At 48.5% G+C, this 25861-nt stretch overlaps 1 protein-coding gene across 1 annotated transcript in view; it reads left to right on the top strand.

Moving 5' to 3' along the window:
* LOC138514670 (serine/threonine-protein phosphatase 6 regulatory ankyrin repeat subunit C-like) overlaps window positions 1-6327 on the top strand; it is a 1495665-nt gene extending 1489338 nt beyond the window's left edge. Inside the window, exon 19 of the mRNA XM_069630097.1 lies at window positions 5925-6327. Within this exon, the coding sequence (XP_069486198.1) occupies window positions 5925-6124 (200 nt within the window). The 3' untranslated portion in view covers window positions 6125-6327. The remainder of the gene's footprint in view (window positions 1-5924) is intronic.
* The last annotated feature ends 19534 nt before the right edge of the window (window positions 6328-25861 follow it).

The raw sequence follows: 25861 nt of genomic DNA, 5'->3' as shown, positions 1-25861 counted from the left end.
GCTTTGCCTACCAATCACCTACAAACCTTAACTCACTGTACTATCCCCACAATAACTGTGTAGTTTGTGGTATTTCATATACACCCCCAATGTATAACTGGCTGGACTGTATTTTGCCTAAACAACCACACCAAGCTTAATCAACACACCTATTATACCTACTCAGTCGTAATCAGTGCTTTCTCACTGAAAGTAGGCCCCTAAAACATGGACTATTAGACTCAAACTATTCATGATAAATTCTGGAATCATTATAACCATAGCCACATACACTGCTAATACTGAAAGAACCATTTCCATAACCTGACCCCTGGAGAATCATCTAATCTGTTTTGTCTACAAGTCAATTGGCCCATAAATACTCCGAACAGTTCCATTATTTCCCAACTAACCATTGTTCAAGGGAAAAGTTAACCCTTGAACCAAGCAACCACAAACACAGGCACGAAGAAAATCAAAAAGTAAATATCACACATCTCGTCTCTCTCTACCATATTACCCCCTCTTCCTGATCCTCAACAACTACAGCGTGAACACACAGTGACAAGATGCCTAGAATATGCAAAGATAGCAAATCACAGAAGAAGAAAGAACAAGGAGAGAATTGAAAGGATCTCTCACTGCCCCTTATGATTAGGCATCCGAGGACTGTACAGGCTCCCCATTAGCTCACCACAATAGACCATTGACAGTGTTCATCTCCCGATACCTCCCGAAGCACCCAGTTGAACCACATTAATATGGCCTAATATTTGTCAGAGAAATAACCTAACTCCTTGCTGCATTTACCGTGTCAGCCATTCAACCAACTATAGGATTGGCCGACAAGAAACAATAATTGTTTCTCTAATCATTACTAGACACCTTTCACCATTGACCACAACCAGGCAACAGGAACCTGGAGATGTGCCAGGTCCCAAGAAGAACCAGCTCAGCCTCTTTCAATCTGAAAGCCTTAATGTGGACTGTAGGTAAATAATGAAAGCAACCTTGAACTACCCAACAGCATTGGCCCAAGCATCCAAACCCACCCACAAATGACAGGCACAAGATGCCTCCTGATCAATTCCTGTTCTGTCTCTGAGCACTCCTTGGACTTTTTTCCTTCTCTGTGAAGACTAGATATGCTTACTCTTCATCACAGAAACTCTTAGATGATCAGTCGCATGTTATCCCTGAGAGTTTCCTATCAGGCTTCAAGATCACATGTGATAATTGCAACAATAGTAGAGGAGATGGCATAGCTCTGGTGCACAGAGATTCCCTTGTAGTCTCTACACCCTCCATTGACCTCATCCCATACTGTGAATTGCTCGCTCAGGCCTCCTTCACCTCTCCCATAGATACACTAAGCTTCCACTTAATACAGACTTCCTTCCTACATCGCAGACTTTGCTGATAAATATTCTGCTGCCACCACCCTGTCCATAGATTGCCAACGGCTAACTATGCTTGGAGAGTTCAACATCCGACTCGAGAAAGATGATGAAACTATTCCAAAATCACTTGGAGCAAACCTTGCTGCATTACACCTCAAACAGATGGTTAAGGGTCCCACCTACATAGCTGGACATACCCTGGATGGCATTTTCTGTAATGAAGACATAATCACTCTCTGCTCCCCAGTGTACCTCCCCTTGGGAGATCACTTATCTATCCCACTCAAAATATTTCCAGAGACACCATGCCTTGCAGGATCTTCAAAAGATCTTTCAACCATGACCAGACTATGGAAAGAAATACACATCAACTCCTTAACAGAAAGACTAAAAGCAACCAAATCTCCAGTCCCCGCAGAGGGACCAACAACCAAATTGGATGCAAAACCCCACCACATTCACAACTGGATTATCTCTGCGTTGGACTGTATTGGCCCTAAACAACCTTTCAAAAACTCTAAAAAGAATCAGAAACTGGAAATAAAATAATCCACAAACTAGCAAATTTGCAAGCCATCAACAGTTACACCTTTACAGGGCTGAAACGCTTAAAGCAAGGAAAGCACACTATTCCAAATGCATTAATCTAGTGCATCACAGTGAAACGGGAAATGCACAAGATCATCAGAGAATGAAAAAACCTTACTTCCTGTAACGCAACCTCTGCGCCTACACAAGCCCACTGTAACTGGATTGCTGCATATTTCAACCAAAAGGTCCTAGACATCCAGGATCACCTTGACAATAATAGACACTCCCACCCACATGCCACTGACATACCACCAACACCTCCCACTACCTCCTCTCTATTGTATTTTGTCTGCAGAGGACCTACAAGCTACCATTGACTCATGCAACCCATCAGGATCTCCTGAGGATTCATGTCCCCCCCAATCATTACACATCAAGCATGAGATCTGCAGACTTAGTGCTCATCTTCTGAACGCTCCTCATTGACTCCATCAGAACCAGAAGAGTCCCATCGCAATTGAAATGTGCATTCATTAGCCCTTTGCTCAAAAAGCTCAGATCAGACCCATATGGCCCAGTCAGCTGTCGCTCCATCTCAAACACACCTTTCACTGGGAAGCTTCTTGAAGAATGCATATATCATCAACTCCAGACCTTTATCGAAACAACCCAACTGCCAACCCGAACCCAACTCTACTCCATATGTTATACACCTAAAAACAATAGGGATGACAACTCAGAGAGTGCATTCATCCTGCTAGACATCACAGCTGCCTTTGACAGCATCAGTCACAAGCTCCTAAAAAGACTAGAAGATATTGGACCTCATTCCGAGTAGAGCGGTAAGGGTTAACGGTCACCGGTAACGAGACCGGTGCCGTTAAACCCTTACCGCCCTACTACCAGTTCCCTTTGCGGGTCCTCCCTTAACGCCTGCTTTTAGCAAAGGGTCCTTAGTGCTAATAACGGTACCATAATTTACGGTACCGTTATTAGTGCCTTCCCCATTCCCATTGAGCCCTGTCGGGGCTCAAATGGGAATGGGGAAGGGCCCTGGTGAATGGGGAATTACCGGTCCCTCCCACCTTGGAATGGACCAGTATTTACTCCATTCACCAGGGCGGAGTCGGAACGATTTTGGAGGCAGCCATGCCACAAATAGCGGTGTGGTTACCTCCAAAGTCGGAAAGAGGCCCATTGGTATTTAAGAAACAGATCTTCACCTCCTTTCTCAAGGGTAGATTAGAAACCATTATCTTGGGGCCCTACAATTTCAACCTCGCTGACTTAACTGCGAAGTACCCCAAGGATCCATACTCTCACCTTTACTTTTCAACATCTACTAGACATCATCAATAAATCTGGTATCTCCTCCTAAAACTATGTGGATGACACACACATGATCTACACATTTGTGAACCACCTATCACCAAATACCCCAGACATTAACAGCTGCCTTACACAGGTGGACACATGGATGACAACAAACAGACTACAAAGCAATCATATCGAAACAGAGCTAATACTCTAGAACTCTACAAGTTCTAACTCCACCAAATCTCCTGGCCTGATGAGGTCAGCCCTTCCACAAACCCTTCAGCCATAGTAAGAAATCTTGGAACGACAATGGACAACACCCTTGTTCTTGATCCACTTTACCTTACTTAGTATTCACCCACAGGGCCATAGACATCATGTCTCTAATATTATCCAAACTAGACTATGGAAACCGCCTCTATCTCAGACTCCCAGATTGCCTAATGAGGAAATGTCAAAGAGTTCGAAATGCAGCTGCAAACTACTTCTCAGAATGAGGCAATTTGAACATGTCATGCCTTTGGATTCCCATTGCCGCCCCATCCAAAAAAGAATTCCTTTCAAACATTGTGCATCGCCCATCTTTCCAACCATAGAGGGGGCACTTACTCCTTCAGAAGTAAGACTAAACACTGATGCACTAGTACTAGCTCCTAACTTCAAAAAAGAAATGGCAAGGAGGCTCCTCTTTTTCCGTTTTGGCCACTGAACTGTGGAACACCCAAGCCAAAACTTTCTGCCTGGAGGTGAACCACCTGGCTTTCGGGAAAGAGCTAAAGACTTGGCTTCTCAACCAACCACTTCAAAACAAATCAAAATAATAGCAATCATCTCAACAATGTGCACCAACCACATCTAGTTGGCACCGAGAGCCAGGAAGTGACGGCACCCTTACCCCCCTCTCCAGCCACCTCATTCCTCAACTAACTCCTCACTAGTAAAATCTTGCATCCTTACGCCTCACACACTTCTTCCGATGACCCCCTAGGGCTACTGGACTTGACAGATTCATACCCTATCCATCTTCTATCAACAACCATGTTGTTCATTTTTGCACTCCGCAATCACAGACTGCCCATTTAGCTAACCTGCCAGGTCGGTACCAACCCCAGACGACCTAAAGATGTTCATATTGACACACAGGTAGTGGGTACTGCCAACCTGCATCCCTAAACATAAAGATTTCTCCATCTGCCTTTCTGCTAGCCAACTAACCCTGCCGTCCTTTCTTATAGAACCATGCACAACGAAGCAAACATTATTAGGGGGATGGCTCTGCATAAAACCACTTTACATTACATTTGGGTACTGCAATAGATTCAGACATTTAAGTTAAATTGACTACTTTCTTTCAATAAATACATGTGGTGTTCACAGTCCCTTGGCCTCCTCCTTCACTTTATAAATGAAGTTAGTGTTCTTAAAGCTTTGATCTTCTTCTACACCTAATTAGTGCATGTGGGGTTCCTAGCAAATGCGCATGTATTTTTTCAGGGCTCTGGTATTCTCCAATACATAATACATTTGTGTGGGGTTCTCAGTGTTCTGGCCTTCTCCTATGCATATGAAAATGCATGGGGGTGTTCATTGCTTTGAGCTTGTCCTATTCCCAGTAAATGGGCATGGTGTTCTCAGTGCTTTGGATTTCTCCTGTGGTTCCTAAATGCATCTGGAGTTCTCATTGCTTTCATCTTCTCCCCGCATAGTAAATGTGCATGGGGTTCTCAGTGCCTGGCCTGCTCCAACACTTAGTAAATGCGTGTGGGTTCTCAGTGCTTTGGCCCTCCTCTACAGAATACATGTCGGTTGTACTGCCCTCAGCCACAATTCACACACTACCCATCCACGCAGTATTCCCTTCTGCTGCTCTTCACAGATGAGGACTAAAAAGATCAAAATATGTGTGGGTTTGCTTGTGTTTCTGTGTAGCGGAGACATGGCCTATTAGTTCAGGTGGCCAGTTCCTATCTGGGGCAAGATCAAGGCTGATTTGGGTATGATTGACCCCTTTCTGGAAAGGTGAAGACTATAATAAAAATGATGGAATGGAAGCCGCCCAAAAGAATGTCCTGTAGTTTTGATACATACTTTCCATCCATCACTTTTTGGTGTGTTCATCTAAACTGAGCAAGATATAATGGGCCTCATTACGGGTCCGGTGGTAACTGCGCCAATGCTACCGGCAGGTTGCCTCCAGACCCGTAATGATTTACCGGCGCCTGACCTCCCGGTGTTACCGGGCTATTCCAAGCCTGGTGGCTGGGAAGGCAGGCACTGGTAATTTCGTTAATCCCACAGGACTCTATGGGAGTGGGGACATGGAAGCATTAGCACTGTCATTAACGATTCCGGTGCTTCCGTGACGGCTTTGCCTGCCATGACCGATGTGCCTGGCAGGGCCAGAACTGTTGGGCACAGCAGCTCCAGCAGGCAAACCCGTAGTTTGCCGGTCCAGAAACAACATTGCCGGTAAGCTTACCGGTACCGCTGTTTCTGGACTGGCACCCTTAGAATGAGGCCCAATGTGTTTTTGCTAGGTACATCAAACATCAAAATTACATAGAGAGCAGCAATTTCTTTCCCGCAAAATTTGCATTTTCCCTTTGAAGAGACACAATTGGGATGTATGGTGTAATGCATCAAACTACATAATATTCGACTGCTTATAAACATCTTCTATTTACGTATCTTTTTCAGTGTATGAACTTAACCAATCCTGCAGCTTTGTTCGAGGCATGACAGAGAAGCTAAAGAACATGGAAATGAGTGAGCAGTTTTCCAGCATGAGGTGCCATTTGGATTGGTTTGCCTGGAGACAACCCCCCTCTGGCAGAGCCTGGGAGGGTAGTGATCTGAACTTTTCGGAGCTTTCTCACAAAGAACTAAAGCCTTACTGAGGAATCATCCCTCAAAATAAAATGTTTCTTAATTATGAAGATCGTTAATCACTCAATTCTAAAAATATAATGTTAATGTGCTCGATTCCAGTGCAACGCGTCCTGCAGTTATCTTGACATTTTCTTTGGATGAATATAACCCAACTCATGTTTGTGTTTGAAAAAAAATCAAATATGTAATTTTAATAAACGTCCACTGAGTGTGAAAAGGTCTTTTGTAGAGATGTGCAGGTTATTTCAGGCTTCTTGCTTCTGAGCAGAAGTTCCAGTAATCATTATTTTTGCTAGGGCGTAATTAATGACTGCTGGTGTGAGCAAGCCAATGATATTTTGTTACAACGCAACTGCAATGAGCACCTGGTTCTGCAGCTAAAAGGCAACTTTCACCAAGGACCTCAAGGCGTTTCATATTCATGATGATTCCCTTACCTTTCTTCCACTTTTTCTGCCACCTTCTCTTTTGTCTTTCTCCCATTGTCCTCTCCTATGTAACACGCAGTATCCTCCCTCTACCTATCACTCTCCTTTCTCCATTTCTACCCTTTCCCATATTTTTCCTTTCCCTTCCCTCCTTCTACCGTCCTTATTTTCCCTATGCCCTTTCTTCCATTGCCCACTTTTCTCCTTTTTAATTTACTATGATTTAAAATGTTATTTTATTTTAATCGTGAAGAATGCTGCACACATGATTCTGTCAGATTAATATTAATCTTATGCGTATTCAAGTCACCAGAAACTATGTTCTATACCAAGGACACCACACAAGAGCTATACCTCCATTGAGAATGTGTATACAACCCCACTATAGGTCACACATATTTGATTGGCACCCTCGGTGGGTACGGAAGCCAATCTAGTTGCTACAAAAGCAGGCTTAATCTACTGATGCAAGCCCGGGTTCAGAGCAACCCGAGTGGTCACTGCACCTGTCGCTGCTGCTTTCCCTTCTCCCCTTCCTCCCGCTGCCAAATCCAGCCCCTCAACTACCGCTCCCTCCACACGCACCATCTTCTTACCTTAAATGGGCTACTCTGTCTGGGCTGCACTATCTGTTCTAACTTCCTGGTCATTGCCATGGAGCTCCGCCTTCCATTTCCATGACAACCCCAACACTCCCCGGCCGCTGCTGCGACCGAAGCAGCACGGCAGGGTTTATTTTTCATTTTTAAATTGCTATTAGCACCTTGAGGTTTTGCTTCGGGATGCTAATAGCAATAATCCTGCATTCTGCCGGCTTCACCAGCACGGTGTTAAGTCCCTTGCTTCCCTCGGGCCTGTAACTTGGGCCCCGGGCTGTTAACAGCCGGTGAAGCCTGCAGAATGAGGATTATTGCTAAAGTAAGGAGTACATCAGGGGCCAGATTACAGAAACTTTGCACCGGTGCGAGGGCAAAGTTGCACGGTATTAGCACTAGGGCAAAGTTTGCCCTATTTTTAAAAACACTAGGACATATTAGAAAACTATTGCACCATGACAACTGCACCTTGGCATTGTATAAGCACCTGGGAAAAAATTGCGCTAGTGCAAGAGAGATACATTTTGGATGCGTTTTTTCACCAGGGCAAAGTTTGCCCTAGTGCTGCTACCATTCCGTATTAGCACTAGGGCAAACCTTGCCATGTTGCAATAATGTCGGGAAATCTATCTTTTTTGCCCAAGAGTAATTTTTGCCCTGATGCCCACACCATGCCAAATTGCACTTGACATGGTGCAATAGTTTTCTAATATGTCCCAGTGTTTAAAAATTAGGGCAAACTTTGCCCTAGTGCTAATACCGTGCAACTTTGCACTTGCACCAGTGCAAAGTTTCTGTAATCTGGCCCCTGCAGCTTGTAAAAGACATCCGATCATTTCTGTCATTGCATTCCAATCATAAGAGGGCCATGCAAGAGTGGGATTGGAATGCAAATAGGAGGGGAAAAGGGTTGGCAGGTGTTTGATTGTGAAGTACATGCACAGATTTCCTGATTGAAACGCTCGTGCGGAATCTGACTACAGTGCACTGGAGCAGAGCGTGCACAGTGTGTCGCTGTGTGTTTGAGTGTGTTTGGTGTGTTTGGGCTTTTGCCTCATAAACCCTACAGACTGGTACACAAGAAGTGCCAAAGGATCTGCGCAGTGGTGAATGAAAGAAACATCATTGACATTTTTGTTGTTGTAAACATGTATTCTCTGCCTAGGCTTGCAAAACACACAGACGCCAAGATTGCAGAACAACTGTTCGAGATGGCAAGAAACTTGCCGCTGCCAATCTCACCTCCAAAGTGAAAAGCGACTACAAGATATTGGTACCGAGTAAAGGGGGGACAATATGATGCAACCTTGCCTCACACGGCAAGGCACCTCAAAACAGACTCACTCAAGGAATAACAAGGTGATTTCTAACACTCTTGTTGTACTAACGAATGAGTTGGCAAATCTTATGGGCATATGGTATTGATCAGAGCCAGCATTTAATCAGCAAATTACGGTGGCTCTGCATTCACCTATTCTTACGGACCAGGAAGACAATGATTATGTAACAGATACCACTGCCACCTCTTATGCCTCTACACCTAGACGCAAGCCGCAAGGGTGTTTGGTGGCTAATTCAATAAATACAATGGATGACCCAACTCCGAGCGCTGAGAAGGCGCTCTTTGATTTAAACTGTGTCCTCTCATCCTTTGTCTCCTTATATGAAGGTATTAAACAGGAGTCACAACTCCTTTCCATTGTTTTGGCAGCAATCTAAAAGAAAATTGATACTGCTGCGAATTAAGCAGATTTGAAAGCACATTTCATGCCCAAAATACAATTACAACAAGGAGGCATGACTGAATTATGTCATGTAATACTAATGTTACAGAACCCGGAAACCATAGCGCATGAGGCAGTTGAGGCTTCAATGGTGGTGAATGGTGAATGAAGGCTCCCCAATTTAATCTCTGCGCCAGAATGGTAAAAAGCCCAAAAATTGCAAAATGTCAAATAATAACCAGAAATCATCGAGGATATTTCTGCGAAATTCAACAATAAAAGATGAATTCGCAAATATAAAACCAACTCCGCAAAGATCATGGTGGAGGGTGAGAATTCCCAGTTGAAAGTTATAATGGATAGTTTTTCAGAAGTGGAGGATCTATAAGGAATTGACTCACCTGTGATCCACAAAGGGAACCCTAATCAGAGGAATACCTTAGAACTGGACAGGCGATCTCAGTCCATGGAGGGAATGAAAAATCATCTGAGAGTATCTACGCTCATAATTCAGGACAGTGGGCCTACTCTAGTGTCTGTTCAAACAGACACTATGGAGTTGGCCCCATTGCACTCCATGGATAAGAACGACATGGGGGGTAGTGTTTAAGGGTGTGTCGCCACGTAGGCAATTGGGAGAGAAGGGTGGACAATTTTTTTAAGAGACCCAAGCAAAATAGTTATGCACAAATGGAGGATGATCTCTCTAATAGATGGTTTTGGGAAAAATAACAGACATTTAATAAGCCCACTGGACTATTTCTTCAAAGAATGGGAAGAAGGTTTGACCAGGATATGGAACTATGTATGGAAATGAGGGATTCTCCGAGGGTCCAGTTGGCTGGTACATTGAAAAATAAAATACCTCTCCACAACATCATTTGAATGCTTTGCAACCCAATGTCAACTATGCCTTGTGTGGGGCTGCAGATACATTACCAGACAAAATATGTGCAATATCCAAATCTCTGGTTACAGTGGGACAGAAGGAAGTGGGAAATGAACACAAGATTTTCAGAACGGGTTACTTTAATTGGGATTCATTCTTGTCCCAGTGAAGGGTCATCAATTCTGATGAGCTACGAATGTCCTCTTTTTAGGGGCTGTGTGGGTGAGGACAATAAAGTACAAATTCAAAAGGATCCCACAATACAGCTTCCTTCCCTTGCTGTTCAGAGTGAGTCACCCTAGATGCATATACAATTACTCATGCTCGCCTCTTAACCAAAAAGGGGCGAAAACCATGTACTTATCAAACATATACTCATATTTTAATGTTTATCAAAAAACACATCACATTCACAATACATTTTTTAAAAAACACATCATTGTGGTCCAAACTCATTGTGAACCACATATATCTGTACATACATTTTCCACTCTTGGCATAGAAGCTGACACTTCAAAACCTTATCTATGCCTAAATATGGGGTATTTATATATTTCAAACACCACTATTACTCATGCCCTCCCTGATTTCTGTGGGCAAAAAGGCTGTGCCGACACTTCAAGAATGTGTTTCTAGAACCAACATAGATCTTAAACATACGAATATACATAGAAATATATCCACTCTGTATATCCTGTTGGTGCTATCTTCAGGGCACTCAGTCTTTATATATGTTCTGGTTTTCACGCGTGTCATCACGTGTCAGTTTGCCACAATTTCAACATTTCTATTAGAAGCAGGGCAATAGTTTCCCAATGCTATCCTTCCTTCAAAAGGTATGGACTGTACTTTTGCTGCAGGTCGCTGCGGCGCAACAATCTGTTTGGATACCTACACCAAAGATCTATTTTACTTCGCACCACGATCTTCTTCTCTGTGCTGGTCTCCCGTATAACTCGCGTTCGCTAGTCTCCTCTCGGAACGCTCCAGGAGACCAGCACAGAGGTTATTAGATTTCGTAGCAAGAATACAATGCCGAATGTGGTGGAAAACCACTAATCTTTCTCCAGAGAAGAAGATCGTGGTGCAAAGTAAAAGATTATTTCTTCTATCTCTTAACATCCATTAACATAACATTAAAAAAACAAGTGTCCTACTATACATTTACTATTAGACTCCTTCGAAAAACATATTCAGCTAACAGATTCTAAATAAAATATACAGGATGCACATAGGTCATTACGACCTCGGCGGTAGCCATGCCGCTATTGGCGGCATGGCTGCCGCTGAAATCGCCTCCGGGTCCAGGTTCCCAGAATGAGGAATTACCGGGCCATTTCGAGTTCAGAGGGCCCGGTAATTCCTCCCTCCAAGGACCCAGACCGTCCCCTTTCCCATTTCAGCCCCCATAGGTCTGAATGGGAATGGGAGAGGGAGCAAAAACGGGCCGATTACGAGTTGGCCCGTTGTTTGCTCCCTCTTCCCCTCGCGAGACCGGGTAAGCACGCCTGGTTTTACCAGGCGTGTTTACCGTGTCCCGCGAGGGGACCTCGTAATGTGGCGTAAAGGGTTTAACGGGTCCGCATCGTTTTGCGGCACCCGTTAACCCATTCCGCCAGAGTGAAATGAGGCCCAATGTCTATATCAACAAAACTGCTATAAACACACATATGCACTAACTTCTTTCTTTTACACTTTCAGTGAACACCACTCTCCTGAAAAGCAGCGGCGTCTGAAGTACGAACAAGGACTTAGATGAAACCTACTCTTTCCATACAAAAAAGTAAGTACAAAACTAACATAATGTTCTCACTGTTACTCAAACACAATAGCACTTTAGTGTTGTAGAAGAAACAAAAATATTAACCCTTTACTGTTAGATGTACTATTAGTGCTTCCCCTTGCCAGCTACATACTTTATATTGTCATATGAAGTCCAGTATAGTAACACACAAATACAAGAAAAGCCTCCCAACTTGATGTACCTGCCCATTGCACAATCACACACCTCCACAATCATACTTACCATCATACTCAGACAGTCATGCACAAAGCACGCATACACTGCACAACAGCCAACCCACGCTTTCTTTTTTTTCTCCAACAAACCACAAAGAATGCCTACCAAAAAGCAAATCCCTAGAAAGCAACGCAGAAGTAGAGCAAATCAAAATAATTGTCCAAAATAAGCATCCATCTCTAGCAGATTTTGTACAAAAAGTTAATACTAAACAGCTAATAAAGTCATTAAGCGAAACAAAACAAGCTTCCAGTACAGAAACTTTCCCTCCTCTATCAATATGTAAAACCAAACAGAAAGTGATTAACAAGACTTCAGCTACCACTAGTGCTAACTCTGGACCTAAAAAACTCAAAGTAATGACAAGTAAGTATACCGAAAAAAATGTTTTACAAAAAATGTTCCGCCACAGAGTCGTTCAGAACCTTTTCAAATCAGGAGAGACATCATGCACAACCCTTAAAACCTACCGTAGAAAATGAATCCTAGAAGCTCTGGTAGACAGTGCAATCCTTCTCAAAAGGAAGTTATTTATTTTAGTTTTAAACAGGATGAAACCACTAACAAAACTGACTACTAAACTACAAAAAAGACTTCTCAATGAACGGAATATCACCATAAATAGCTTCTTAAACATCTGTGGAGGTGAATGGAGGCACACCACGACCACAGAAACATATTTTAATGAAGAAGCATATAAACAAAAGCAAACAAACCCAATTGCCATAGATAGCAGTGGACGAGGGTATGAAAAACATAATAACACCATTATCGAACAAGAAACTCTGCTCACAAACATATCCCCCTGAAAACTCAGTATCACCTCCCCAAACTCCTTAACCAAAACATCCATTCTACAAATGGCAGTGCACTTCAATGTCTAACATTGCCAAAAAATCTTTCAAATTTTTACGCCAGTTCCTTAATCAGCATGTAAAAAGCAAAGACAAATTCAAAATGAAACTACTACAACACATGGATGCATGTCCAGTGCGCAAATACACAGGACTACAAGGACATTCATTAGCCTGCATTTCAGGACCTATTTGCAAAAGCACCTTCCATCATATCAAAATGATATCAACACATCATTCAACTATACGAAATCTAGTCCAAAAACTCTACTATGCTAAAAGTCCTGCTTTCACACTAGCCAACTTAAATAACCATCTTCTACATGGTGCAGCCAAACAACTACTCGAAAAAATAGACTATATCCAGAGAAAATATTTTAGAATTGAAAGCCACTTACAAAATGAAATAGATGTACAACAAACTAGCAACTACTGTACAAATAGCAACCTGAAGTACCAAACCATGTGTGTGTGTGTTGCAGCAGGACTTCTTATAAAAGTACCATGAAAACTATACACGTAACGTACAAAATAGAAGACAATGAAGATTTGAAATGGTTCATAGTAGCTCTCTACCTTATAGCAGAAAACAAAGACCACATTACTGACCGCTTAATACTTTGCAATTACTTCACTTCAAAACTTGACAGCAACCAAACCCCTTCACGTGCTATCACAAATAACTTGGAATTATTCCAAGTACCAAAACCCCTGCAACAACTAAATGTATATGAGACCATCATAATTCAAACAGTGCATCCATTTCAAGCAATAATACGCCTCCAACCAAAAACAGCAAAATTACCTCCCTCTGAATTAGTCAAAGGCATTTGTGGCAAAGTAGTTTATTTACCATTAGATCTCACAGAAAATTACACACTCTTGAAGTGCAACGGCCAATAGATCAATCTTTAATTGTCTTAGTAAATAGCGTACCTACAAAAGACGAAATAATTTGGCAACAACTCGTGGACTTACATAAAGTTAGACAAGCCCTGCAATATCTAAAAAACAACAATGAATACTACAAAGAACTTAATATTGAAGAAAACCTGAGTGAAACCATTGAAATAATTCAAGAGTCACCAGAAACTGGTCAATTTGAACTTCTAAATCCTACTACAGAATCCAATATTTTAGACCATTATACAATGTATCCTTTACACTCTGAAGACACTATAGATGATGCACTGGAAACGTACCAAATGTGACAAGCCAAAGGATCTCCAATCAGCATATGCGAAAAAAGTAGAGAAGCACAGGCCTTTCTGCTTCTCTTTCCTACTGGAAAAGGAGGAAGGTACGATGATAGACCCACACAGATAACAGCATCAGAATATCGCTCTCTACAAATGTATTCTGACGATCCCAGATTCAGACAAAACGTGGAATACATATTCCTCCTTCTCTTTGAAAGTGAACTAGCAACTCTATGCTACGGAGTTGCACACACATTAAAATCAGTTCCCATTTTCAAAATATGTCAGCTATGCAATTATTACAAAAAGCGCAAAAAAAAGATGAGGTTTTACAGTCAAGTATTACAAATCTTTTAGCAAAAATGCGTCGTACAAAAGAATACTGGTTCCGATGTCACAAGATGTACGCTGTATGATAACAAACCTTGGCACACCCACTTGGTTTGTAACATTAAGTTTAGCAGAATATGCATGGGAAGATGTACACAATTCCTACGCATAGCAAACAAAAATAAAACAAACATTGATATAAAAACACCAGGAGAACTCTGCTGTCTAGATCCTTTAAATGTATGAAGATATTTCCGGTGGTCAGTCAAAATATCGAAAACAAAATGTCGAAAGCAATAATGTCGAAAACAAAACGTCGAAAAATAAAAAGTCGAATTATTTATTTTTTTATTTATGTTTATTTTTTGGCTCTAGTATATAAAAAAAAGGTGAAAACAAAAAAAAAATAAAAAAGGGGTGCTTAGGGGGAACCCCCCCATTTCGAATAAAAAGCGTATTAAAAAGAAATTCGACTTTATTTTTCGACGTTTTTTTCCAAAATTATGACTTTCGACTTTTCAATGTTATCACTATGAACCAATATTTCCATCATCACTTCATTGCTATGCTACACTTTATTTGTAATAAGACTGTTCGTCTGCTCAGTGAAGTTCAACATTTCTTTTGGAGAAAAGAATACCAAGCCAGAGGAGCACCACACATCCACATGCTATTATGGATTAAAGATGCTCCTAAATTTGGTCAGGACAGTGATGCCACTGTTTTGCAGTTCATCCAAAAATATGTCAATTCTGAAATCCCTTCACAGACAACGCATAGTGACCTTCAGGCACAAATTTTACAATTTGAAAGACACAAATGTGGGAAATATTGTCGATGTAAATATTTTAAAAAAGGGAAATACTACACCAAATGCTGCTTTGGTTTCCCTAGACCAGTTTCAACAACAGGTCAAGTAAACAATTTCATGTCTTCAGTCAGACATAGTGTCAAAGGTAAATCACCTAAGAACACATATTACATAAAAAGAACAGAAGAATCAAAATACATCAATGATTACAATGCAATCATTGCCCTCCTATGAAATGCAAACATAGATTTGCAGTACATTGCAGACAATTCCACTGCAGTTGCACAATATGTCACAGCCTACTTAACCAAAGCAGAGAAAACAGAACTTCAAGACCACTGGGATGACATATCATCTAACAAAACACTATCACAGAAATTGTACAGCTTAGGCATACAAATGCTCTCTCATAGAGAATGTGGCTGCTATAAAGCTGCAGACCGCTTAACCAGTACTGCCTTGCATGGAAAATCAGACAATATAGTATGGCTAAGTCTTGGTCCTGCTAAATCTAGAAAAATAGTTCTCAAATCATATGAGGACATAGAAACAATAGTCAAAAATGATCTCACCTGCCAAGACATTTTGACAAACAATTTAATACACACATACTACCCAAACAGGAGTACCACTTTGGAAACCATGTATCTCTACCACATAACCCAAAACTTCACATACAAAAATAATGTTAAACCAGATGAAAAGAAAGGTAGATACAGAGTGCTAAATTGTGAAGGCTGCTTATTGACACTTGCCAAATGTGGCTTAATTGATCATATCAAAATGTCATTAAAAACTCCTCAACATAAAGAACTGTATTACATGTACCTGCTACAACTTTTTAAACCATGGAGAAAAGAAGAAGAGTTACTGGATACATATGACTCCTATGAAGACGCTTTCAAATTAAATGAAAGCACTATAACAGACGTAAACTTTACACAGTACCAAACAATGTTGCACAATGAACAGCAACATGAAGAAGAACTCCAGGCCCACCTACAAGTGGACACTCCCAACAGTAGTCAACCTTCTGTAACAGGAAGCCAAGAACTACTGGACAGCTACTAATAGCAAATGAGGCAGAATTAGCCATGACAGAAGTAGAAAACACCATGTGTCAGTATGAACAAGCTACAGAAGACTTTGCTGTACTGAAATCACAACTGAACAATGAACAGCGTAGCATTTTCAAAGAAATAACAAAACAAATTGAACATGGTGTGGAACATGAAAATAAAAACTGTACCTGCCAAGACTACAAACCTATACTGCTATACATGAATGGTGAAGCTGGTTCAGGCAAAATATTCTTAATCAAAATCATCAGCAAGTTCCTTCAACAACTGACAAACAACAAACTGTCAGCTGTTGTAACTGCCCCCACAGGTTTAGCTGCCTACAACATAGGCAGTGCCACTTTACACCAATTACTACTCTTTCCAGTAGAACACAAAAACAAATTAGACTATTACAAACTTTCCACAGAAGCTGCAATGGAACTACGTAGAGTTTTCAAACAAATGGAAATGCTGCTAATAGATGAGGTGAGCATGGTCTCCAACCTAATGTTGGCTTTGATTCACCTCAGATTACAAGAGGTCCTCAAAACAGACTACGAACAGCTCTTTGGAGGAAAACACATTATTGTTTTCGGAGACCTTCTTCAATTGACACCAGTGAAAGCTGAACCTATTTCTAAAACCTTAGGGCACAAACTGTGCCGTAAAACTCTTGGCAGCATTGGAAATGTAAACCTTTGGCAACATTTCCATTACAGAGAATTAAGTCAAAACATGCGCCAATCTGCAGACCTCACATACGCCTACATTTTAAGAAGTATTAGAGTTGGTGTACTATCTTAAGAAGGACAATCAATATTAAAAACCAGGCACATCCATACACGCTATGGCCGTAACTCATGTGCTACTAATGTCATGCAACAATTAGCACACAGAAATGTCAATTGTATGTCCTTGATGCCAACTCTTGCAAGCTGTTTCAAATTCAATGAAACAATGTTGAAAAAAGAAATGCAACTAATAATTAAAATTTGCTCCACAGATAAAGTGGACGTACATGGTATGACACTACGCACATGTTATCAAGCCACAAAAAGACTAACAGGGTAATTCATAGAATTTCGCAGAAAAGTGTCGCAAGCGGCTGGCGCAGAGTGTCCGCGTGCGATTGACTGCGCCAGGCACGTGCGCTAAAACCGATTTCCGCGCACAGCGTATTCATGGATTTCATGCTCCCAAACCAGCCGTGGCGCAGAGTATCGCAGCGACCCTGCAGCAGCGCCAGTAACGCCCCCAAGAACGCCCTCGCGCAAGGAAAAGCCAGCAAAATCGCTAAATCATCGCAAAGGGCTGCGCTAACCCTGGACCAGTTTACAGGGCAGCCAAACAAGGAACGCAAAGCGGGTAACGTGCATATCAGGGGTACACGTGAAGTCATACACGCGATTAGCCAGGGTACGTGTATTACAGGGGTACGCGGGAAGTTTAACACGCGATTGGCCAGGGTACGTGTATTACAGGGGTACGCGGGAAGTTTAACACGCGATTGGCCAGGGTACGTGTATTACAGGGGTACGCGGGAAGTTTAACACGCGATTAGCCAGGGTAAGTGTATTACAGGGGTACACGTGAAGTTATACACGCGATTAGCCAGGGTACGTGTATTACAGGGGTACGCGGGAAGTTTAACACGCGATTGGCCAGGGTACGTGTATTACAGGGGTACGCGGGAAGTTTAACACGCGATTGGCCAGGGTACGTGTATCAAAGGGGTACGCGGGAAGTTTAACACGCGATTAGCCAGTGTAAGTGTATTACAGGGGTACACGTGAAGTCATACACGCGATTAGCCAGGGTACGTGTATTACAGGGGTACGCGGGAAGTTTAACACGCGATTGGCCAGGGTACGTGTATTACAGGGGTACGCGGGAAGTTTAACACGCGATTAGCCAGGGTAAGTGTATTACAGGGGTACGCGGGAAGTTTAACACGCGATTAGCCAGGGTACGTGTATTACAGGGGTACGCGGGAAGTTTAACACGTGATTGGCCAGGGTACGTGTATTACAGGGGTACGCGGGAAGTTTAACACGCGATTGGCCAGGGTACGTGTATTACAGGGGTACGCGTGAAGTTATACACGCGATTAGCCAGGGTACGTATATTACAGGGGTACGCGGGAAGTTTAACACGCGATTGGCCAGGGTACGTGTATTACAGGGGTACGCGGGAAGTTCAACACGCGATTGGCCAGGGTACGTGTATTACAGGGGTATGCGGGAAGTTTCACATGCGATTTGGCCAGGTACGTGTATTACAGGGGTGCACGGGAATTATCACACGCGATTTGGCTTGGTACGTGTATTACAGGGGTGTGCGGGAATTATCACACGCAATTAGGCTGGGTGGGTCCTCACAGGTGTTCCCTGTACACCCTCCACAGCCCCTGCAGGCAGCCCACAAAACAGGGGACTACCCTGCAGACCTGCTCATGTCCCCCTGCACCCCCACCCCCCAGCAGTGCAGGGGCACCCTCCACCAGGCCCCCACTCATGTCTCCCACCACCCCCACCCCCCAGCCACCAGGGGCACCCTCCACCAGGCCCCCACTCATGTCCCCTATCACCCCCACCCCCCCGCCACCAGGGGCACCCTCCACCAGGCCCCCACATATGTCTCCCACCACCCACACCCCCCAGCAGTGCAGGGGCACCCTCCACCAGGCCCCCACTCATGTCTCCCACCACCCCCACCCCCCAGCCACCAGGGGCACCCTCCACCAGGCCCCCACTCATGTCTCCCACCACCCCCACCCCCCAGCCACCAGGGGCACCCTCCACCAGGCCCCCACTCATGTCTCCCACCACCCCCACCCCCCAGCAGTGCTGGGGCACCCTCCACCAGGCCCCCACTCATGTCTCCCACCACCCCCACCCCCCAGCCACCAGGGGCACCCTCCACCAGGCCCCCACTCATGTCTCCCACCACCCCCACCCCCCAGCAGTGCAGGGGCACCCTCCACCAGGCCCCCACTCATGTCTCCCACCACCCCCACCCCCCAGCAGTGCAGGGGCACCCTCCACCAGGCCCCCACTCATGTCTCCCACCACCCCCACCCCCCAGCCACCAGGGTCACCCTCCACCAGGCCCCCACTCATGTCTCCCACCACCCCCACCCCCCAGCAGTGCAGGGGCACCCTCCACCAGGCCCCCACTCATGTCTCCCACCACCCCCACCCCCCAGCCACCAGGGTCACCCTCCACCAGGCCCCCACTCATGTCTCCCACCACCCCCACCCCCCAGCAGTGCAGGGGCACCCTCCACCAGGCCCCCACTCATGTCTCCCACCACCCCCACCCCCCAGCAGTGCAGGGGCACCCTCCACCAGGCCCCCACTCATGTCTCCCACCACCCCCACCCCCCAGCCACCAGGGGCACCCTCCACCAGGCCCCCACTCATGTCTCCCACCACCCCCACCCCCCAGCAGTGCTGGGGCACCCTCCACCAGGCCCCCACTCATGTCTCCCACCACCCCCACCCCCCAGCCACCAGGGGCACCCTCCACCAGGCCCCCACTCATGTCTCCCACCACCCCCACCCCCCAGCAGTGCAGGGGCACCCTCCACCAGGCCCCCACTCATGTCTCCCACCACCCCCACCCCCCAGCAGTGCAGGGGCACCCTCCACCAGGCCCCCACTCATGTCTCCCACCACCCCCACCCCCCAGCCACCAGGGTCACCCTCCACCAGGCCCCCACTCATGTCTCCCACCACCCCCACCCCCCAGCAGTGCAGGGGCACCCTCCACCAGGCCCCCACTCATGTCTCCCACCACCCCCACCCCCCAGCCACCAGGGTCACCCTCCACCAGGCCCCCACTCATGTCTCCCACCACCCCCACCCCCCAGCAGTGCAGGGGCACCCTCCACCAGGCCCCCACTCATGTCTCCCACCACCCCCACCCCCCAGCAGTGCAGGGGCACCCTCCACCAGGCCCCCACTCATGTCTCCCACCACCCCCACCCCCCAGCCACCAGGGGCACCCTCCACCAGGCCCCCACTCATGTCTCCCACCACCCCCACCCCCCAGCAGTGCTGGGGCACCCTCCACCAGGCCCCCACTCATGTCTCCCACCACCCCCACCCCCCAGCCACCAGGGGCACCCTCCACCAGGCCCCCACTCATGTCTCCCACCACCCCCACCCCCCAGCAGTGCAGGGGCACCCTCCACCAGGCCCCCACTCATGTCTCCCACCACCCCCACCCCCCAGCAGTGCAGGGGCACCCTCCACCAGGCCCCCACTCATGTCTCCCACCACCCCCACCCCCCAGCCACCAGGGTCACCCTCCACCAGGCCCCCACTCATGTCTCCCACCACCCCCACCCCCCAGCAGTGCAGGGGCACCCTCCACCAGGCCCCCACTCATGTCTCCCACCACCCCCACCCCCCAGCCACCAGGGTCACCCTCCACCAGGCCCCCACTCATGTCTCCCACCACCCCCACCCCCCAGCAGTGCAGGGGCACCCTCCACCAGGCCCCCACTCATGTCTCCCACCACCCCCACCCCCCAGCAGTGCAGGGGCACCCTCCACCAGGCCCCCACTCATGTCTCCCACCACCCCCACCCCCCAGCCACCAGGGGCACCCTCCACCAGGCCCCCACTCATGTCTCCCACCACCCCCACCCCCCAGCAGTGCTGGGGCACCCTCCACCAGGCCCCCACTCATGTCTCCCACCACCCCCACCCCCCAGCCACCAGGGGCACCCTCCACCAGGCCCCCACTCATGTCTCCCACCACCCCCACCCCCCAGCAGTGCAGGGGCACCCTCCACCAGGCCCCCACTCATGTCTCCCACCACCCCCACCCCCCAGCAGTGCAGGGGCACCCTCCACCAGGCCCCCACTCATGTCTCCCACCACCCCCACCCCCCAGCAGTGCAGGGGCACCCTCCACCAGGCCCCCACTCATGTCTCCCACCACCCCCACCCCCCAGCCACCAGGGTCACCCTCCACCAGGCCCCCACTCATGTCTCCCACCACCCCCACCCCCCAGCAGTGCCGGGGCAGCCTCCACCAGGCCCCCACTCATGTCTCCCACCACCCCCACCCCCCAGCAGTGCAGGGGCAGCCTCCACCAGGCCCCCACTCATGTCCCCTATCACCCCCACCCCCCCGCCACCAGGGGCACCCTCCACCAGGCCCCCACATATGTCTCCCACCACCCACACCCCCCAGCAGTGCAGGGGCACCCTCCACCAGGCCCCCACTCATGTCTCCCACCACCCCCACCCCCCAGCCACCAGGGGCACCCTCCACCAGGCCCCCACTCATGTCTCCCACCACCCCCACCCCCCAGCAGTGCAGGGGCACCCTCCACCAGGCCCCCACTCATGTCTCCCACCACCCACACCCCCCAGCCACCAGGGGCACCTTCCACCAGGCCCCCACTCATGTCTCCCACCACCCCCACCCCCCAGCAGTGCAGGGGCACCCTCCACCAGGCCCCCACTCATGTCTCCCACCACCCCCACCCCCCAGCAGTGCAGGGGCAGCCTCCACCAGGCCCCCACTCATGTCCCCTATCACCCCCACCCCCCCGCCACCAGGGGCACCCTCCACCAGGCCCCCACTCATGTCTCCCACCACCCCCACCCCCCAGCAGTGCAGGGGCAGCCTCCACCAGGCCCCCACTCATGTCCCCTATCACCCCCACCCCCCAGCCACCATGTGCAGCCCCCACCAGGTCCTCACAATGTGCGTATTGGTCAGCCTCCACAGCCAAAAAGCCCTACCAAGTAACCCATTCACCCACATGGAAATGGAAATCACATGTTACACCCCCAATGTTCATGAAGCAAATGAACCCATGTCCGTCACACACATATTTTCCAATTGAATGGGAAAACACACAACATGACATGCATGAAACCAATGAGATGAAACCACACAGTGAACAATGTAAAAAAAAATGTATTAGAAAAAAATACGAATGCTAAAGAAAGAAAACTAACTACAATGTAAATGTGAAAAAAGAAGCTGCATGTCCGCATAAAAACACAAAACTAGAAAATCTAATCCAAAAAATGTTGTCCAAAGTGAAATGTCAAAACTCTCCGTGCAACAAAGAACTATGTACAAAAATAACAAGGGTCCATCATCACAACAGAACTAAGGAAACCTCCTAAAAAACCTACCTAAATATCAACTATATACAAAAAGTGGAGCAGTGTCCGTCGACTCCAAATCATAAGAAAAAACAAAGGAAACCTAAAACTAAAGAACTATATACAAAGGCGGCGGGCAAGTCCAGCGGCTCACTCTGTGGTGTTCCGGGCCAGGGCATCATCGAACTCCTGTTCGATGTCCCGGAGGCGGTCCAGTTCCATGGCCCCGAGGGTCCGCAGGGACGACGCCGTGTCCTCCTCCAACCCCCTGCGGATTGCCTCGAGGCACTCGGCCCGCCTCAGGGCCCTCCGCATGGAGTTCTCCGCCCTGACCATTGTGAGCCGCGCCTCTTCCGCCCGCCGCCGCTCCGCACCTATGGCGTGGCCCAACCGCTGCCACACGGAAGACACTCTCTGTCCTGGGTCCTCCTGCCCTCCGGCCGATGCCTGCCCCTCCGATGTCGAAGGCCCCGAGCCTTCATGGCTCCCACCATCTTGCTGCTGCTGCTGCTCTGCCTCTGCCCGTGCACTGCCTCCTGCTGCCTGCACATCCTCCGCCGGCTGGGGTGCAGTTGTTGATGTGGCCACCCCTGCTGGACGTCCGACTCCCGACTGTGGCAGAGATGCCTCCTCCACCAGCCTGGCCGCACTGTCAGAGGCAGCTCCACAGGGCACCCAGGTGGCTGATGGGTGGGAAGATGGCACAGAGGACGACTGGCGCGTAGGGGGTCCAGTTGAGGAGGGGGTCGGAACAAGCCCCATCAGACGGAGGAATCCGGTCTGGGTGACCTGTCCCAGCAGGCTGACGTGGTCAACGAGCCATTCGAGATGACGTGCAGTCTCTCCATGAAAAGACTGCAGGTCACCTCGCATGGCCCGTTGACGCAACGCCACACCAGCCAGGACAGGCTCAACCCGGACCTGGATAGCCACGTCCGCAGGCAGAGGAAGGCCAGTTGACGTCAGCTCATCCCCTGCCTGAAAACGGGTCTGGACGTAGGCATCCCTGCTGGTGCAAGATGATGCAGGGACAGGATCGGGGACAGGATTGCACACAGGCACCTCCGCGGCCGCCTGTGCTGCCTCCTGTCCCTGGTCCTGGACTGCACCACTAGCACCAGTGGGATCCCCACCTCCAGACCCCGTCTCTGGTGCTTGCACGGCCTCCTCCTCCACCAGACCCCCCACCAACCTGGATGACTCTGTGCCATCTTCCCCTGTTGGGCCCTGTGGGGTCCCAGCTGCCCCTTCTGCTGCCGAGGAGTCCAACTGCAACCTCCGCCTCTTGGACCTCCCCCCGGCAGCTGCGGCCTGGGACGCGGCACAGGACTCCTCACTCCCCGACGAGATGACAACACGGGAGGGGAGCCGGGCCTTGCGTCTCCGGCTGGCGGTCGGATCCCCGCCGCTGTGCTCCACAGCACCTTCTCCGCCCTCTTCATCAGTTGACGCTGCAGACAGGGAGAAACAAAACACAGGCATCAGGGCACTGTACAATGGACACATACACGCATGACAGTTGCACATGAGTGGCATTGGCAAACCTCAGACATGTCATCACAATCCCCAACACACATGTCATTGCAACTGGCACACATGAGCCATACCACAGCCATATCGCAACTGCCACCACCATCCCCACACATACAACAGCATCAGCAGCCAAAGGGGAGCCATACATCACATGCAACACAGGAAGTGCACCACACATGTACACACACCACCACACTTGCATGCATGTCTACACCTCTGCCAAGTGTCGCACTGTTCAGACGGGCATCCATGTCACATCTGCCAATCAGGCTTCCACATACCGCTGTCACATGCATCCATGTAGCATCACTGTTGCACCTTTGACAAATACACACACATGCACATGTACACAGTGCTCATACATGCAGCCGAAAACAACATACATGCCTGACATCACGGACATATCTACTTACATACACATTCATCCAAACATGTGTGCACGCACAACTGCATTTGCCATGCAAGCCCACACACACAAGCACCATCCATGTCTCACACATTACAGCCCTCGCATGTGTCAGCCCCACGGCCCTGTACACCCCCACCCATACTCCACCCCATACAAACAGATGTGCAACTGGCACAATGGGGAATGATCACCACACGCCCTGCTCACAACCAGGATGCATGTACACTCACCGCTCGACTCCAGACGGCTCTGCTTCTCTAGGACCTGGACGTGGAGCGCTGGGGATATGCGTTCCAGGACCCCCATCTGTTCTTCCGACAAGTGGCCCCGGCGCCCCTTGGCATCCGCTGCCTTCAAGAGGCGCCGGGCCTTGTTCAGGGTCCTGGACCTGAAGTCCTCCCAGCGCTTCCTGACATGTTGTAAGTCCCGGACTGCCACCCCCTCCGCGTTGATGGCAGTCACGATGTCTGTCCAGATCCGAGTCCGTCCTTCCTTGTCGGCGCGGGAACTTCCAAAGAGGGCATCATACTGCCCCAGGACTTGCTCCACCAGGACACCAACTTCGGTGGCACTGAAGCTGGTGCCCCTCTGCCTCTCTGGCCGGGGGTTGTCAGTGGTCACAGATGGTGTTAGCCCCGACATGACAACCCCAGAGGCAGGAGTGGGTGGGCAACTGGGTCCTGGGGCTGGGCTGTGGAGCGATGGAATTCCAGTCGGGAGTCTTCTGTTCCAGCAGGGGTGGTCACAGCAACAGCACCCCTGGCTGATGTGCAGGCAGCAAATGGCAGTGCACGTGGGCAGCAGGCAGTCAGGCAGCAGCAGATAGCAGGTGGGAGCGTGCTCGGGGCTCTGGGGGGCAGTAAATCGGCCTTCTGGGCAGGAGCATGGTCTCCCGTGTGCTCACGCGTGGCCAGCTTGGTACGGAGTGAATTGGCACGTGAAAATCCTGCACGTCAGCGTGAAAACCGAGGAAAGGCCCTTAGCGCGTAAGCGCGTCAGCACGCATACGCGATTCCATTGGACCAAAGGCCCTCAGCGCGTAAGCGCGTCTGTGACGTGACCCGCACGGGTGTTTCCCACACAGCACGTGATGACAGAGCACACGTGGAAAGACTGCACGTCAGAGTCTCATCGCGTGTAATTGGACAAAAGTGCGTGTACACGCGATTGGCCTATGTACGTGTATATGAGGTGTGCGCGGACACTTACACACGCAAGTACGTCAGCGCACCTGTATCCCGGTGTACGGCCATTTCCACCAATCACACGCAATGAGACTCTGACGTGCAGTCTTTCCACGTGTGCTCTGTCATCACGTGCTGTGTGGGAAACACCCGTGCGGGTCACGTCACAGACGCGCTTACGCGCTGAGGGCCTTTGGTCCAATGGAATCGCGTATGCGTGCTGACGCGCTTACGCGCTAAGGGCCTTTCCTCGGTTTTCACGCTGACGTGCAGGATTTTCACGTGCCAATTCACTCCGTACCAAGCTGGCCACGCGTGAGCACACGGGAGACCACGCTCCTGCCCAGAAGGCCGAATTACTGCCCCCCAGAGCCCCGAGCACGCTCCCACCTGCTATCTGCTGCTGCCTGACTGCCTGCTGCCCACGTGCACTGCCATTTGCTGCCTGCACATCAGCCAGGGGTGCTGTTGCTGTGACCACCCCTGCTGGAACAGAAGACTCCCGACTGGAATTCCATCGCTCCACAGCCCAGCCCCAGGACCCAGTTGCCCACCCACTCCTGCCTCTGGGGT

This window comes from Ambystoma mexicanum, chromosome 12 (genome assembly GCF_040938575.1).
Source record: "Ambystoma mexicanum isolate Mex_15411 chromosome 12, UKY_AmexF1_1, whole genome shotgun sequence".
Lineage (NCBI taxonomy): Eukaryota > Metazoa > Chordata > Amphibia > Caudata > Ambystomatidae > Ambystoma > Ambystoma mexicanum.
Note: the sequence above shows the minus strand (reverse complement) of the source record. Positions and strands in the feature narration are given on the sequence as shown.